Below are 14974 nucleotides of genomic sequence, written 5' to 3' on the forward strand. Positions count from 1 at the left end.
TTCCCGCGTTCCCCCGCTCTCTAAGGGGATGACTCCGATATGTCGACGTTGTCGTTCTGCCGAATCCGAAAAACGAGGTTGAAGACCCCCAAAGAGGGGTCGGCCAAACTGGCCGACTCCTCGCCAAGTTACCTGGAGGCCAATCGCCTCCACGTAACTTTGCGTCGCGTCCGTCATTTTGTCCGGGCCCTCTTTGGGCCCGGTGCCGTACAGTGTTGCCGGCTTGTGCAAGAAATCGTAAAATTTTAAGAAATTCTAACCCGGATCAAAATCCCCAGTTTCCCCTGCAAAAATTTCCCAATTCCCCCTTTTCTCTCAAAATCACACCAGTTCACACCTTCCCCAAACCAGAAATTCATTCATCATCATATCTCAATTAGACAAAATCACCCCCGAGTTGTTTCGGGCACTACATGTGTTAAAAAACCACTAATAAATCGATCATGTATCAATTATTACTATTCCTTCCTCGGTATCCTTTACTACACATGTTTTTCTTTCCAAACTTTCATAATAATTATCAAAAGATCTATTTAAATCGAGTAAATCCAAATATTCATGACCCAATAGTAATAATTGATACACCGTCGGTTCATTAGGTACTTTTTGACACTTTTACTGCCCGAAACACCTCGGGGATGGTTTTTCCTATTTAAAATATGATGATAAATAATTTCCCTCAGCAATGAATTTGTTAAATGTGCTATTTAACCGTGAAATTCAAAGATCAAATGAAAATTAAATCATTCATTTTCCTTTTGGGAGAAAAGGGAGGAACTAGCAACGTCGCAAAAAAAACCGCGAATCGTCATCTAGGTTAGAATTCCTTCAATTTTAGAACTTGCAATAATAAAACACAACATGAAATACTAAATACAGTGGCCCACTTTTTTGTAACAAAACGTTAATAGTACATAGGTAATTTTAATTTAAGAACGTTATGAAAATAACCTCATTGTTCTAAAATTTTCCACACCCGATATCTTCAAAACCAAACGTTTACGAGCCTATGTTGGTATGAAATGTTCTTCCAAGTAATTATTCTATGCACTCTTAAAGTCCTGCTACAAAAAAGCAAAAGAACAAATCGAAGTAAAAGCTGTATGATAAATCACAAAAACCTTAAGCAAACTTACCTGCAAAAATTACAACTACTTGCAAACAAATTCAAGTAAAAGCTTCCATAAATATCAAAGTTTAAAAACAATTCACTTTATTCTTATTCAACAAATAATAAAGGCCCTTTGGAATAATTAACATCTTAATAAACAATTTTTCTTGAATACCTTTAATAAGGAAACATCATTTTTCCCAAAACATTTAGTAATGAAGTTTCTTTACGGTTTAAACATCATTTTTCCCAAAACCTTTCAATAAAACGAAAAAAAATAAATAAAAAAATTAGATATCACTCAACCTATTTAAAATCTTAGTGATTGTTCCCATCCCTACAAGAAAGTATTTGCAATTGAATACCAAACCCCAAAAGAAAGTCCCCCTTGGAAATAAAATCCTCTTATTTTTGTATATTAACACCTTTTCTATAATCCCAGAAATATCAAGTGGTTCGTTTCCAAATTAATACACTGTTGTAATACTCGTTCAATTCTTTTCGATATAAATTACTTCTTTGTAACAATTATTTTCTTTCGTTGCATAGTAACTCTCCTTCAAATCTAACACCATAAAAATTTTAAATTCCTACCTTTTTCTGTCGCCATCAGCAATACTTCCACCAGCAAACAGTTTCCACTTTCTGAGATGACACAATCATTTCACTGCATTCCGAGTGGACACACACACGCACACACAATTTCACATCCTTTTGCTGCGGTTCTTGTCCTGAAAAGAAAAGAGAGGCAACTATAGTACATACGTTTTACACGAAGAATATAATATTCAATAGCATTAGTTAAACACAAGAATATTGGGATCTCACCAATCTTGCAACTCAACACTAGACAACCTCAAATTACAAGTACAAGTTGAATCATAACAGTATGATCTTTATCAAAAAGCTGCTTTACGGCGGTACCCAAAATAAGTTTTCTTTGCGTTAGAAAAAAGACAAATTTATTTAATCTGCGAATACTACAATAGTTATTGAAAGTCGACAATTACTAAAAACTCCTTTGACAATGAGTTTCTTCTCTTTCTTACCTCCTAGTTCCTAATTCTACAGATGTTCTGTCGATCGACTGAGATGACACCACTTTTGTATTTTGCTTTTCAATTTTAAATTTCACATTTTCATTTAACGCACGCTTTTAAGTTAATTTCTACATTTCACTTAATATAAATAAAAAAACAAAAAACTCTTACAGTACAATTATAAAAAAATGTCATTATTGTCATGCACGATGTACAGAAAATTACCACAAACAAGAAATCTACAAGTTTACACGAAGAAGAAATCTGTAAAAACACACCAAAAAGAAATCTGCAAAACCGCACGAAGAAGAAACTTGCAACGCAGACTCCCAGATGGCGTCACACATAAAAATCTCTTCTCTCGCATCCACCATTTAATCCTAATTGGTCCTGCTATGAATACTCATTGTCTTAACGCAATTATTTCACATAACATATGCATTAAGCAATTCCAAATTTACAATTCTATTTTATACACATAACTCCTGTATCGTGATAAAAATCATTATTACCTTAGCACTATGTGTTCTTATCTTATATACATATTAAAATCATCTAAAAAATTAAATATTAATACCTACCGAATCTCCTTAAAAATAATATATAGTTCATTTTCTATCTTAAATTACTACATATTCCTGATCCATAACACTTAAATAATAATTACGACAAAACGTTAATAGTTCTTAGGTAAATTTATTTTAAAAAAGTTATGAAAAATAATTAAAATTTCTCCTAAAGTTTTCCACACCCGATATTTTTAAAACAAAACGTTTATGAACCTATATTGGTATGGAACGTTCTTAAAAGTAATTATTCTATTCACTTTTAAGGTCTTACTATAAAAAAGGAAAAAAACAAATTAAAAGTGATGTCCATATGATAATTCACAACAAAGCTTAAGTAAACTTACCACTACATGCAAGCAAATTAAAGTGTAAATTTCTATAAATATCAAAGTGTAAAAACAATTCACTTTATTCTTATTTGACAAATAATAAACGCCCTTTAGAATAGTTAACATCTTAATAAACAATTTTTCTTCGATACTATTAATAATGAAGCTTCTTTACGCTTTAAACATTATTTTTCCTAAAAAAACCTTTCAAATTAGGTATCACTGAACTTTGCTACCCATTTTAAATCTTAGTGGTTTTTTTCACCTCTACTAAAAAGTAGTTCCAATTTAATAAAATAATCCCAAAGAAAAACATCCCTCTTGAAAATAAAATCCACTTATTTTTGTATATTAACACATTTTCTATAATCCCAGAAATATCAAAAGTGGTTCATTTTCAAATTAACTCACTGTTGTAATATTCATACAATTTTGAATATAAATTATTTCTTTGATAACGATTATTTTCATCAATTGCATGGTGACTCTCATTCACATCTAACACCATAAAAATTTTAAATTCCTACCTTTTTCTGTCGCCGTCAGGAATACTTTCACTAACAGGCAACTTGCACTTTCCTAGATATGGTACAATCTTTTTCGGTGCATTCAAAGTAGAACTACAATTTCACATCTTTTAGCTGCAATTCTTGTGCTGAAAGGAAGAGACAGGCAGCTATAGTACGTATCTTTCTACGAAGAATGTAATATTCAAAATATCATTAATTAAACACAAAAGTATTGGAATCCCACTAATCTTGCAACTCACACGAGATAACCTCCAATGACAAGTACAACTTGAGGCAAAACAATGATCTTTATGAAAAAACTTCTTTAGGACGGTACCAAAATTAAGTTTTGATTGCATTAGAAAAAAGGGATATTTATTAATAGTTTGTATGGTCTGTAAGTATTAGAATAGGTATTGGAAATGGAGAATTATTGAAAACTCCTTCGGCAATGGATTTCTTTTCTTTCTTACCTCCTAGTTCCTAATTCCACAGACATTCTATCGATCGACTAAGATGACACCACTTTTGTTTTTTGCTTTTCAAGTTTAAATTCCACATTTTCCGTTCAAACGCACACTTTTAAGTTAATTTTCACATTTCAATTAATATGAACAAACGAAAAACTCTCACAGCACAATTACTGAAAAATGTCATTATTGTTATGCACGATGAACAGAAAATTCCTATAAAAAAGAAATCTACAAATGCACACGAAACAGAAATCTGTAAAAGCACACAAAAAAGAAATCTACAAGTATACACAAAGAAAAAATTTATAACCCATGCTCCCAGATGGCGCCACGCCTAAAAAATTCTTTCGCATCCACCATTTAATCCTAATTGATCCCGCTATGAATACCTTATGTCTTGACACAATTATTTCACATAACATATGCATCAACAATTCCAAATTTACAATTCTATGATATACACATAACTCCTGTATCGTCACAAAAATCGTTAGTACCTTTACATTATGTATTCTTATATACATATTAAAATCATCTAAAAACTTAAATATCAATACGTACAGAAATGTATCTTATTTTTCCCCTTAAAAAATAATATATCACCGGTATCTTTAAAACGATTCGTTTATGGGCCTATATTATTTTATAATTATCCTATCCACTGTTAAAGTTCTACTACAAAAAAGTAAAAGAACAAATGAACGTGAAATCTGTTTAATAATTCATGTTAAACTTTAACTGAACGTACTTGGAAGAATTACAGCTGCGTGTAAGGAAATTAAGTAAAGGCTTCTATAAATATTAAAGTTTAAAAGTGATTAACTTTATCCTTATTTAACAAATAATAAACGCTATTTAAAATAATTAAGATCTTAATAAACAATTTTTTTCCAATACAATTGATAATAAAGCTTGTTTATACTTTGGACGTGATTTTTTAAAAATCTCTCAATGAAAAAAAAATATATATTTTTGGAAAGGTAAATAAAACACCTTTCAAGTGGGGTATAATTCAAACTCCATTAGTGGATGCATGCAATTTATTAAAGAACCCTAAAAGAATATTCCCCTTGAAAATAAAATCGACGTGTTTTGGTACATTTACGTATTTTCTGTAATCGCTAAAGGTTCGTTTTCAAATTGATATACTGTATTGTAATAGTGGTTCAATTCATTTTATATGTAAATTGTTTATTCGATAACAAGTTTCTTCAGTTGCATAACTTTAACTGAAGTCTAGCACTGTAAAAATTCAAATTTTTACCTTTTTACATCAACGTCAGGAATGCCTCCACTATCGAGGCTGATAGAATCTTTTTCGCCGCGTTCTGATTGGAACGACAATTTCATATCTTTTGGCTGCAGTTTTTGTGCTAAAAAGAAGACAGGCAGCTATAGTACGTACCATTCCACGAAGAATGTAATATTTGATATCATTAATTATACACAAGAGTATTGGAATCTCACCAATCTTGCAACACACACTAGACAACCTCAAATTACAAGTACAAGTTGAATCAAAACAATATGATCTTTATCAAAAAGCTGCTTTACGACGGTACCCAAAATAAGTTTTCCTTGCGTTAGAAAAAAGTCAAATTTATTTAATCTGCGAATACTACAATAGTTATTGAAAGTCGACAATTACTAAAAACTCCTTTGACAATGAATTTCTTTTCGTTCTTACCTCTTAATTTCTAATTCCACGGATATTCTATGGATCGACTAAGATGACACCACTTTTATTGTTGTGTTTTTCAATTTTAAATTCTACAGTTTCTTTTCAAACGCACGCTTTTAAGTTAATTTGTTAATTTCCACATTTCGATATAAATAAACAAACAAAAAACTCTTACAGTACAATTATAAAAAAATGTCATTATTGTCATGCACCATGTACAGAAAATTACCACAAACAAGAAATCTACAAGTGTACACGAAGAAGAAATCTGCAAAAACACACCAAAAAGAAATCTGCAAAATCACACAAAGAAGAAACTTGTAACCCAAACTCCCAGATGGCGCCACACATAAAAAAATCTCTATTCTTTCGCATCCACCATTTAATCCTAATTGATCCTGCTATCATTTCTGTCTGTTCTAAAATTTTGCATTTTATTATGTATGTTTCTCATAAGTTTTTCCGCTATTATACGGATTCCTTCCATATCTTTTAGTAACGTTAATTAGCTACCTCAAAAGAAAAATACTCTAAGGAGTCCTGTATCCCTCTTTTTACGTACTATGAATACCCAATTTCTTAACAGAATTATTTCCCATAGCATATACATCACATTAACTTAATCAATATTAACTTAGTGTCTCGATTTATTAAATTTTATCAGGCCGAAAAAATATCATCCAAACAGTTAGAGTTTCAAATTTATTTCGATTTGTAGCACAGTTTGAACCTGAACACACATAAAAATTCAATATTAAATAGATGCTACAAATACATCTCCCCTTGAACGTTTTTCGAAGTATTAATATAACTAATTATATATAATATTGTATCTCTTGTTATTCTTTCTTTATTATATTATCGATCTAATGGACTCATATGTATCATATATTAATCATGTATACTTCAATTAGGATCAAGGAGCCTCGGAAAGGCACCTTTTTCAATCTTCCATTTTTTACACCAAAAAATCTAAAAAACTAAGGACCGAAATGATTTTCCATCTCGAAAACTTTACAAGATATCGATACACGATTTATGATGTCTTAAAGATCCCACCAAGACAATTCGTTTGAGCTATTTTTTAAGGAAATTCGCTCACATTTGCCCGAGTTGTCACGGTTCAAAGTTTGATAACTGGCAAAAAATTGGTACCACCCCTTTGATATTTTTTCAAAAAATGTCGAAATTTTCGATGTGCTGTTTATCGGTCCAATAGACCAACAAAAATCTGCATCACCGTAGTTAGTGATTTGGATTTCATGGTAAACATCATGTAATTTTTATGTTGCGATTTGGTATCAATCACTAGCTAAATCATCTGATGCATCCGCATACTGTGGCGTGATTAAAGTGAATGTACTTCTTACAGGGGAGTTTGTAGAAGTAGTTAAACAACACTATAAGATCAAGTTGGCAAAGTGCAAAAATCTTGCAATGATGTAATTATCCCCGGTATTGTACTTACTAAAGTCGTCACAACAACAACAATTTTCAACTTTGTTTTATTCCATATTAAAACATGAATTCGCCAGTTCGTAAGCTATTAGCCTGATAAGACTTTTTTTCAAATAACCTTACAACTTATTATTACGGAAGAATCAAACATGATTGTCAATTCGGGTATAAATTCCAGCAAGTTACTTAAAACTCTCTACAATTACTTTAATATTTGTGATAAGCTAAATACTAGAAGTGATAAGGTAATCAGGCGGAGAAAAATGAGCACCAGGATATTTAAGCATATACAGCAGAGCTCCGCATTGGGCGTCGAGACCACGGAAAATGCTGCCTATACGTAAGTACTATTTAGTTTGAGATTTGATGAAAACATTTTGAAATTCCGTGGGAAAATGTTAATCAATGGTCAAGACCATAAAGCGGAAACCAATTCAGGTTTTACAACATTTAGGGACGCAGACCAACATCGTACTTCTCGATAGAACTATTCAGAGGAGATACTAAAATATGATAAGAACTTAGTTTATTTACAAATCTAAAGAGTTTTTGCTAATATTTAGTGCCTCAAGTATACTACTAAAAAGTACACATGCCCAGTACAGGCCTTATGAGGGAACGAGGTTGGGCGGCGAACTTTCCTAGTCAACGATTTTTTTTGGGAGTAGAGGGCGGTAATTAAAAATTTCGCTCAGGGCGCCAGATTTACTATATACATGTATAACAAACCAAACTTTAAACTAGTCTTCATCAGTCTTACGCAACGATAAATTAGACATTTGGAAACACACATAATAAGTTTCTGCAATTACACATTCTTCAATTATACGGTTTTTAATGTTTCCTTGTTGCACACCCATATGGGCTGCGCTTCGTTGGTTGTAGGAAATACAGAGAAAATCTGTAGTCACTTGTTAAAAGTCTTGTGCTCAGGAGTGAAGAAATTACTTTATTATTATAGCGCGTCGAAATAGCTTTCTTTGTATTATTGTGTGGTTGGATGATAATGGGGAACACTGCAAATGTAACTTCACCTTGCAGTTATTCGAATCAGAAAAATATGAAAACCGGGAATAATGGATGCCGGTAAGTAGTTTTTACTCCCGCAGGTATAATAAATTTAACCTGAAGGTTTTGAAGCATAAGGATTCTCAGTGACAGTGATAAGAAAATGCCTAAATCCGATCTTCCAGAATGCTTGAAAAATGGGATTAATGTGTGAAGCTTCGCTCAATTACATATGTATGTGCTTCTAGGAGTGCCAACCCTTCTTAAACTTGGCTTCACGGAAAAGTTATTTTATCATGTAATTGTGTTTCCAATACACCAAATATTTCTCTAAATATTGTCCAAAGCCAATAAATTACAATACGTTTTTTCTAAATAATTTTAAAATTGTTATGAGAAGTTTACATTTTTCTCGGAAACTGACCACGTTAATATGGACTTTGTGCTCACTGCACTGTGAAGAATCTACGGGAGCAATTTTTCTGGAAAGAACATTCCACAAACTTTAGGTAATCATAACGTAATGCCAAATATCTGCGATTAAATTTGCCTGATGAAGATGATTATTGCCAATGTTTTAAAATTTGATTATGTGGGTTGATCCTCAATTATCATCACATAAGCACTCACACCTTACATCCACCTTCTGACCGTAGTCTACAAACCGTTTAAAAATGAAAATGCGCTGCGTCACAAGGTTAACAGCTGATGGAACCTGACGCTCAGCGTCGCGACGCACATCCTGAACCGTTCCCCCCCAAAAAAATAGCAAGCGCACGCGTCAACAGAGTAAGCAGGAAAGTTTCCTGCCATCGTGTAATACTTTTTACTATTACTCAGCGATATTTTAAAAACGGACAAGGTGCGCTTGTAGTCACTCACTCACCGGCTCCGTAATTTCCAGCTGTATCGTCACCACCAAAGAGGTGAAAGGGAAAAGAGTCGATTCAAAATTGCAGAACAGCGTAGCTCTGGATAACGTTGTCATGGAGAAAGACAGACTGGGACAGTGGGGAAATGGGGACACCTTCATTCCTGGATCGGAGAGCGGATTAGACCGGCTAAAAAATCCTGGATTAAATAAGGTCAGTTTTGATGTAAACTTACGTATCAAATGTATTGCAACAATTTTTGCAATAATCGTCTAGTGTAAGCGCGAATTGCATCATACAGGAATTTTTATTATCACTGCAATAATTGATGACTATGAAATAATCAATGACAGCTGCAGCATTATTTATCTACATTACTGGCATAAATTACTTTATTGCCGCCATTCTGTCAATATTACAATGCAGGTATATCCAAAAAGTCCTTAATAACTTTTTAAAAGTCTTCTTGGTATTTTTCCGAAAATCTAAATCGGTCATTCATAACATTTCATTCGCAATACCAATGATGAGAATCCGGTCTTGACGTCACACATGAGTATGGAACCCAACATGAAAGGTGGAATATACTGGGAACTACAAAATCATTCGATTGACCTTAGCGGAGCACATAAGACGATTAGCAGATTTATTATAAATAAGAGAACATAAGAGGAATATTTTTTGATTATTAAGTTAAGACTTGCAAAACAATAAAATAATTACCTACTTGCTTAACATGTAATAATTAAATTAATTGCCTAGAGATTGTTAGGTGCTGGCGCTCTTAAAGCCTGCGTCTACATTCACCTCGTCGCCATGGGTTATATTCGATAGACAGACTTGAAATTTCAAGTACATACATTTGAATCAATCTGGCTGTAAAGTGTAAAACCATGAGATTATCATAGGACTAACTATCACCTTGTCGAGGCAGTAGAGTTCAGATTAAAAAGGACAATGATAAAAATACGCGTAATTTTGCATCAGTTTATAAGCATGATAATTATGGGTTTAGAGTGAACTTTATTTCTAAACTGCTGCTGTATGTGTTTCGAAGTATTATACATAACTTGAACTTTACACTGAAGGTAATCTCAAGATATTCCACAAGACATAAAAATAAAAACAAAACTGGAACTACGGTACGCTTCATGACTAATGTGGCTCTTAAAGCTCATAGTTCTATAGCTAGATGAAACCTTGTTATACATTCGTCAGCAATTTCCTTTAATTTGTTGGTCATTATCATCTAGTTGGCCTTAAGCAACACATCATTATCCTCGATTTACACATTCACCAGCAACCCTTTTACCCAATGAAAGCATGCGTCTTTGTTAACGTTCGCCTATTTATACTTATATGTTACATGTGCGAAGGCCAAAGATTTTTGTATATCTAATAAACCCACAAAATTGTCTTTATTCAACTGGAAATTAGCGGTTATAAGGAATTCATGAGGCTACTGTTTTGTTTATTCAAATTTTTTAGACTAAACAGGCTTTTTGCCCCAGGATATTGCAATTGATAAAGTATCGTGTAGACAACGACCACAGGTCAAATGTGTAGGTCCGAAAATCGCAAATCGCCATACACCGAGCAAAGGTCCTCTAGAATTACAATAATTTATTAGCAGATTGATGTAACTTTGTTGTAATTGAGTCATTCGTGGTGGATCCTTTGTTATGTGTCTCCGTTTAGTAACAAACATCCCATTGTTGCAATTATTTTCATTTGCGTTGATTCTAGAGAAGCTAGATGCGTAATTGTATTATGTTATGGGTCCAATATTTGAGAAATTCAATGAGGCAAATTATGATCAGCACACCGTTTTTACATTCCATCATAGATAGGCTTTCCTTTTGCACAATGTGCTTGCGTGAAAAGTCTGCGATTTAAACTATCGATTGACCGCCTAACATTATTATAGTAGGGCACCAAAAATGCCTCTCCAAGGACCATTGCCGCCCTCATTTCCTTCAGTCATGCTTTTAATTTCGTTTAATGTACCATGACAGACTTGTGGTGGGATTTGGTGCCAAAAGTTAGGTGCAAAGTGCCTATCCCTGAGAATTTAGGGGACGTTCTTGGCAGGGTAAATATATCACAACCGAAATTCGTATTTTTGTATTATTTATACACGCAGAAACCCACATGTGTCTGCTATCAGTAATGTTTATATGACTGCCTTGTGATCTTTGTTTATAAACGTTCTTAAATTATATAATGTAAAGTTTACGAATTACATACGAAACATCTAAAGATTCTTTTTCAAACTCTTTTCTGTCGATGGAAAACCATTAAGTTAATACCCTTCTGTATTAACTCCTATATGAGAATATGTTTTAAATATTTGAGGCACATCGTTCGTTCTTTCTTCTATTTATTTGTTTTTACAATAACGCCTCACACAGCACAAAAGGTTGTTGGAGCGGTAGAAGTGTACACTATTCTCAGGTAAAATTGCCTAAGAGACCTCTTAAAGTATTTAGAATTCTTTTTCTTCTATTCTGGAAATGATAAAAAATTTGTCACCAAAATAAAAAAAAAATGTCTTAATATTTTAGAGCCTTTAGTCAAAGATAAATATTGTTCTCAATTAATTTTAACTGAGCATAGTGTACAATTTCACCGCTTCAAAAACTCCTTCATGTGTGTGAAGCAATATTCTCCCAAAGAAAATCAAAGATAAAATACTATATGTGGTTTCAAATGATGCACATAAAATTCACCTTAACAGGGTTTGGCATTTACGTTTGAAGAGCGACAAGCCCTGGGCATCCACGGTCTGTTACCACCTCGTGTGAAGACTCAGGAAGAGCAGGTGCAGCACTGCAAAGTGTGCTTGGATAGACTTGATGATCCTCTCAACAAATATCTTTTCCTTATGGGATTATTGGTAAGTCTTTCCCTGTAGTAAAAATACACATTATTAATCTCAAAACCGCCTTCTTGATTTCAGGACCGTAATGAAAAGTTGTTCTACAGATTTGCCAGAGAGTACGTTCATGATATCATGCCTATAGTGTACACACCAATCGTCGGACTTGCATGTCAAAACTTCGGTTTAGTATTCAGAAGGCCCAGGGGACTTTTCATAACGATTTACGACAAAGGACACGTCTATGAAGTAATTAAAAATTGGTGAGCGAGTTCAATCTCTTTATTACCAACAGAAGCAGCCAACATTTTGCTTTTTTTAGGCCATCCACAGATGTAAGAGTCATAGTTGTAACAGATGGCGAACGTATTCTAGGTCTGGGAGATTTAGGTGCTTGTGGCATGGGAATTCCCATTGGAAAATTAGCCTTATACACTGCTCTGGCAGGCATAAAACCGCACCAATGTTTACCCATTACCATCGATGTGGGTACCAACAATGAGCAATATTTGAGTGACCCTTTGTATATCGGATTACGACAAAGAAGAGTTAGAGGTAGGTACCTGAATGGAGCAATTGATATCTACAACTTAGAGATCGAAGAACGGTTTAAATGCAAAAATGAAATTAAAACAAATACATAAAACGGAGGGGGATGCATAGGCTGCACATAATTTTAGACATACAGAGTGGCTCAAAGAAATGTATTAGGGCTTAATTTCTTCGCTCTCATATAATTTATTCCTATTCTTTCTATTATATTCTATATAGGTCAGGAATATGACGATCTCATAGAAGAATTCATGCAAGCTATAGTGCATCGTTACGGCCAAAACTGCCTCGTCCAATTCGAGGATTTTGGTAACTCGAACGCCTTTCGTTTACTAGAAAAATACAGACACAGTTACTGCACTTTCAACGACGATATTCAGGTTGTTTTTATTATTTTTAATTCCCCAAAAAATTAATTGCTGTCTTAGGGTACTGCTAGTGTTGCTGTAGCCGGTTTACTGGCCTCATTGAAAATTACCAAGAAAAGACTGAGCGACAATGTGCTGGTGTTCCAAGGTGCCGGAGAGGCGAATCTGGGAATCGCACAATTGTGCGTTATGGCCATGGTCGATGAAGGTAAGTATTGATTTTTTGTATTTATTATACAGGGTGTCCAGGAACAACTTCGACAAAATGAAAGGGGTGATTCTACTTACAAAATTATGAAAAAAAGTTCCTTTCAACTTGTATCCGGAAATGCTTTTTAGAGAAGCTACTACTTTTTAAAGATAGCGGCCTAAAAACGGATTTTTTTCTATAAGGAAAATTTTCAAGGTATCTTCGTTCTACCGTTAGAGCGTTACACCGAACTTCCCCATAGACTAAGTGCATATATGCATATTCCCCATTAGTAAATGAAACCATTTTATAAACAAACGTAAAATAGTAGATTGTGAATTAATCCGGTAACTGACAATTTTAATAATAAACTTAAATCTTATTTTCAATTTAATTAAATCGGAACCAAAGGCACATAGAGAACCAAAGACACACAATGACTTATTTGTCAATAGTTATTAATCGTATTAACATTATATCATAATGTTAGTCTTTTGTTCAGAGTGAGTCCAATCCATTTTGAGGTCGTCATCTTTAAATAGCGGTAGCTTCTTTAAAAAGCATTTCCGGGCACAAGTTGATAGGAACTTTTTTTCATAATTTTGTATGTAAAATCACCCCTTTCATTTTATTGAAGTTGTTCCTGGACACCCTGTATATAAGAAGATGACTAATTTCCTTGTATAGGTACTAGTGAGGAGGAGGCGAGAAGCAAAATCTGGATGGTTGACTCAAAGGGGCTTATCGTGAAAGACCGTCCAGATGGGGGTATATCTGAACATAAAGCGCCTTACGCACAAAAACACGTTCCTATCAAAACTCTTACCGAGGTCGTCAAGACGGTTAAGCCATCGATTTTGGTTGGAGCTGCTGCTATAGCTGGGGCCTTTTCGGAAGAAATTCTTCGGGAAATGCTCAAAAACAACAAGCAGCCTATTATTTTCGCTTTGAGCAATCCCACAAGCAAGGCTGAATGTACTGCTGAACAGGCTTATAACTTTACAAATGTAATCGTGATTCTCTTAAAAAAATAAATGTAATTTCCAGTAATATTTCTTAATAGGGAACCTGTGTGTTTGCCAGCGGCAGCCCGTTTGATCCTGTAACTGTAAATGGCAAGAAGCACTGTCCAGGACAAGGCAATAATGCCTATATTTTTCCAGGAGTTGGGTTAGGAGTAATGTGTGCAGGAATCAAAACCATTGGAGAGGATCATTTCCTTATGGCTGCAAAAGTAAGAATTTCCCATTTTGTCTAGAATGTACCTTTAAGCTGCTTTTCTCTCATTAAGGCGCTATCTGAAATGGTAAATGAGCAAGATTTAGAGAAGGGCAGCATCTACCCATCTCTATCCAGGGTCACTGAGTGTTCCGTCAGGATTGCGACGAAACTTGTTGAATACGCCTATAAAAAAGGTTTAACTAATATCCCTAGTAATGCAGTAAATGCATATGTGTTTTTTGTCAGGAAATGCCTCAGTGTTTCCAGAACCTCAAGACAAAGAGGCGTTTGTTCGTGCCCAAATGTACAATACCAACTACGTTCCAGCATTGCCTAGTATATATTCGTATCCCAAATTGTAATTTTATCGTTAATATTTTCGGCGATTTGTTGCCCAGGAAGTTGTAAATTACCTGTGCATATAGAAGTAACAATAAATTTCATATGTTTTACTTTTAATAATAAAGGGGCTGTGCCTGTTCTCTTTTATATTATATGAATTTTCTTAAAAATTGTGGTTTGATATAAGTTCATAACGTTTTTATGACATTATTTGGAACAATAATTACCCTTAACATATTTTAGATTAAGTGGAAAAGTGATTTTAAAATTATTTTTGTTGGATAATTGTCGATCTTTAAGATCTAAAGTGAGTGATTATTAAATAGATGTTGTTTCAAAAACAAACTTATAGTAATCTTTTTTACCTAATATT

The 14974-nt window shown here is 33.8% G+C and overlaps 1 protein-coding gene and 1 long non-coding RNA gene across 11 annotated transcripts in view; one reads left to right on the top strand and one right to left on the bottom strand.

Annotated features, from left to right (window-relative positions):
• The window catches only part of LOC136412725 (uncharacterized), a 28391-nt gene extending 22538 nt beyond the window's left edge, over nucleotides 1-5853 (bottom strand). For 8 of the 9 annotated variants that reach the window (XR_010752427.1, XR_010752428.1, XR_010752432.1 and 5 more), the window contains exons 1-3: nucleotides 4032-4179; nucleotides 3577-3704; nucleotides 1706-1842 (exon numbers count right to left, since the gene is read on the bottom strand). This is a non-coding gene — a long non-coding RNA (uncharacterized lncRNA). Of the gene's footprint in view, nucleotides 1-1705; nucleotides 1843-3576; nucleotides 3705-4031; nucleotides 4180-5295; nucleotides 5405-5718 lie in introns of those variants that run through there. The other variant, XR_010752425.1, reaches the window with a different exon arrangement.
• A 1406-nt stretch (nucleotides 5854-7259) lies between these two features.
• On the top strand, nucleotides 7260-14748 carry Men (Malic enzyme). Of its 2 annotated transcripts, none has more exons than XM_066395650.1 (11): nucleotides 7260-7510; nucleotides 9083-9263; nucleotides 11788-11946; nucleotides 12010-12191; nucleotides 12251-12483; nucleotides 12700-12860; nucleotides 12909-13056; nucleotides 13726-14045; nucleotides 14102-14272; nucleotides 14330-14453; nucleotides 14506-14748. In XM_066395650.1, the coding sequence occupies exons 1-11, from the start codon at nucleotides 7320-7322 to the stop codon at nucleotides 14619-14621; spliced, it is 1986 nt and encodes a 661-aa protein (XP_066251747.1). In that variant the 5' UTR covers nucleotides 7260-7319; the 3' UTR covers nucleotides 14622-14748. The 2 variants fall into 2 exon arrangements, with proteins under 2 accessions (XP_066251747.1, XP_066251755.1); XM_066395658.1 differs by lacking the exon at nucleotides 7260-7510 and adding an exon at nucleotides 8034-8256.
• The last annotated feature ends 226 nt before the right edge of the window (nucleotides 14749-14974 follow it).

This window comes from Euwallacea similis, chromosome 1 (genome assembly GCF_039881205.1).
Source record: "Euwallacea similis isolate ESF13 chromosome 1, ESF131.1, whole genome shotgun sequence".
Taxonomy (NCBI): domain Eukaryota; kingdom Metazoa; phylum Arthropoda; class Insecta; order Coleoptera; family Curculionidae; genus Euwallacea; species Euwallacea similis.

Bases quoted from the DNA above. Each gene is read 5' to 3' on its own strand.
- Men (XM_066395650.1), top strand. From the start codon at position 7,320: ATGATTGTCAATTCGGGTATAAATTCCAGCAAGTTACTTAAAACTCTC. The intron at 9,264-11,787 runs GTCAGTTTTGAT...TCACCTTAACAG, and splicing joins AAAATCCTGGATTAAATAAG to GGTTTGGCATTTACGTTTGA. The intron at 12,484-12,699 runs GTAGGTACCTGA...TATTCTATATAG, and splicing joins ACGACAAAGAAGAGTTAGAG to GTCAGGAATATGACGATCTC.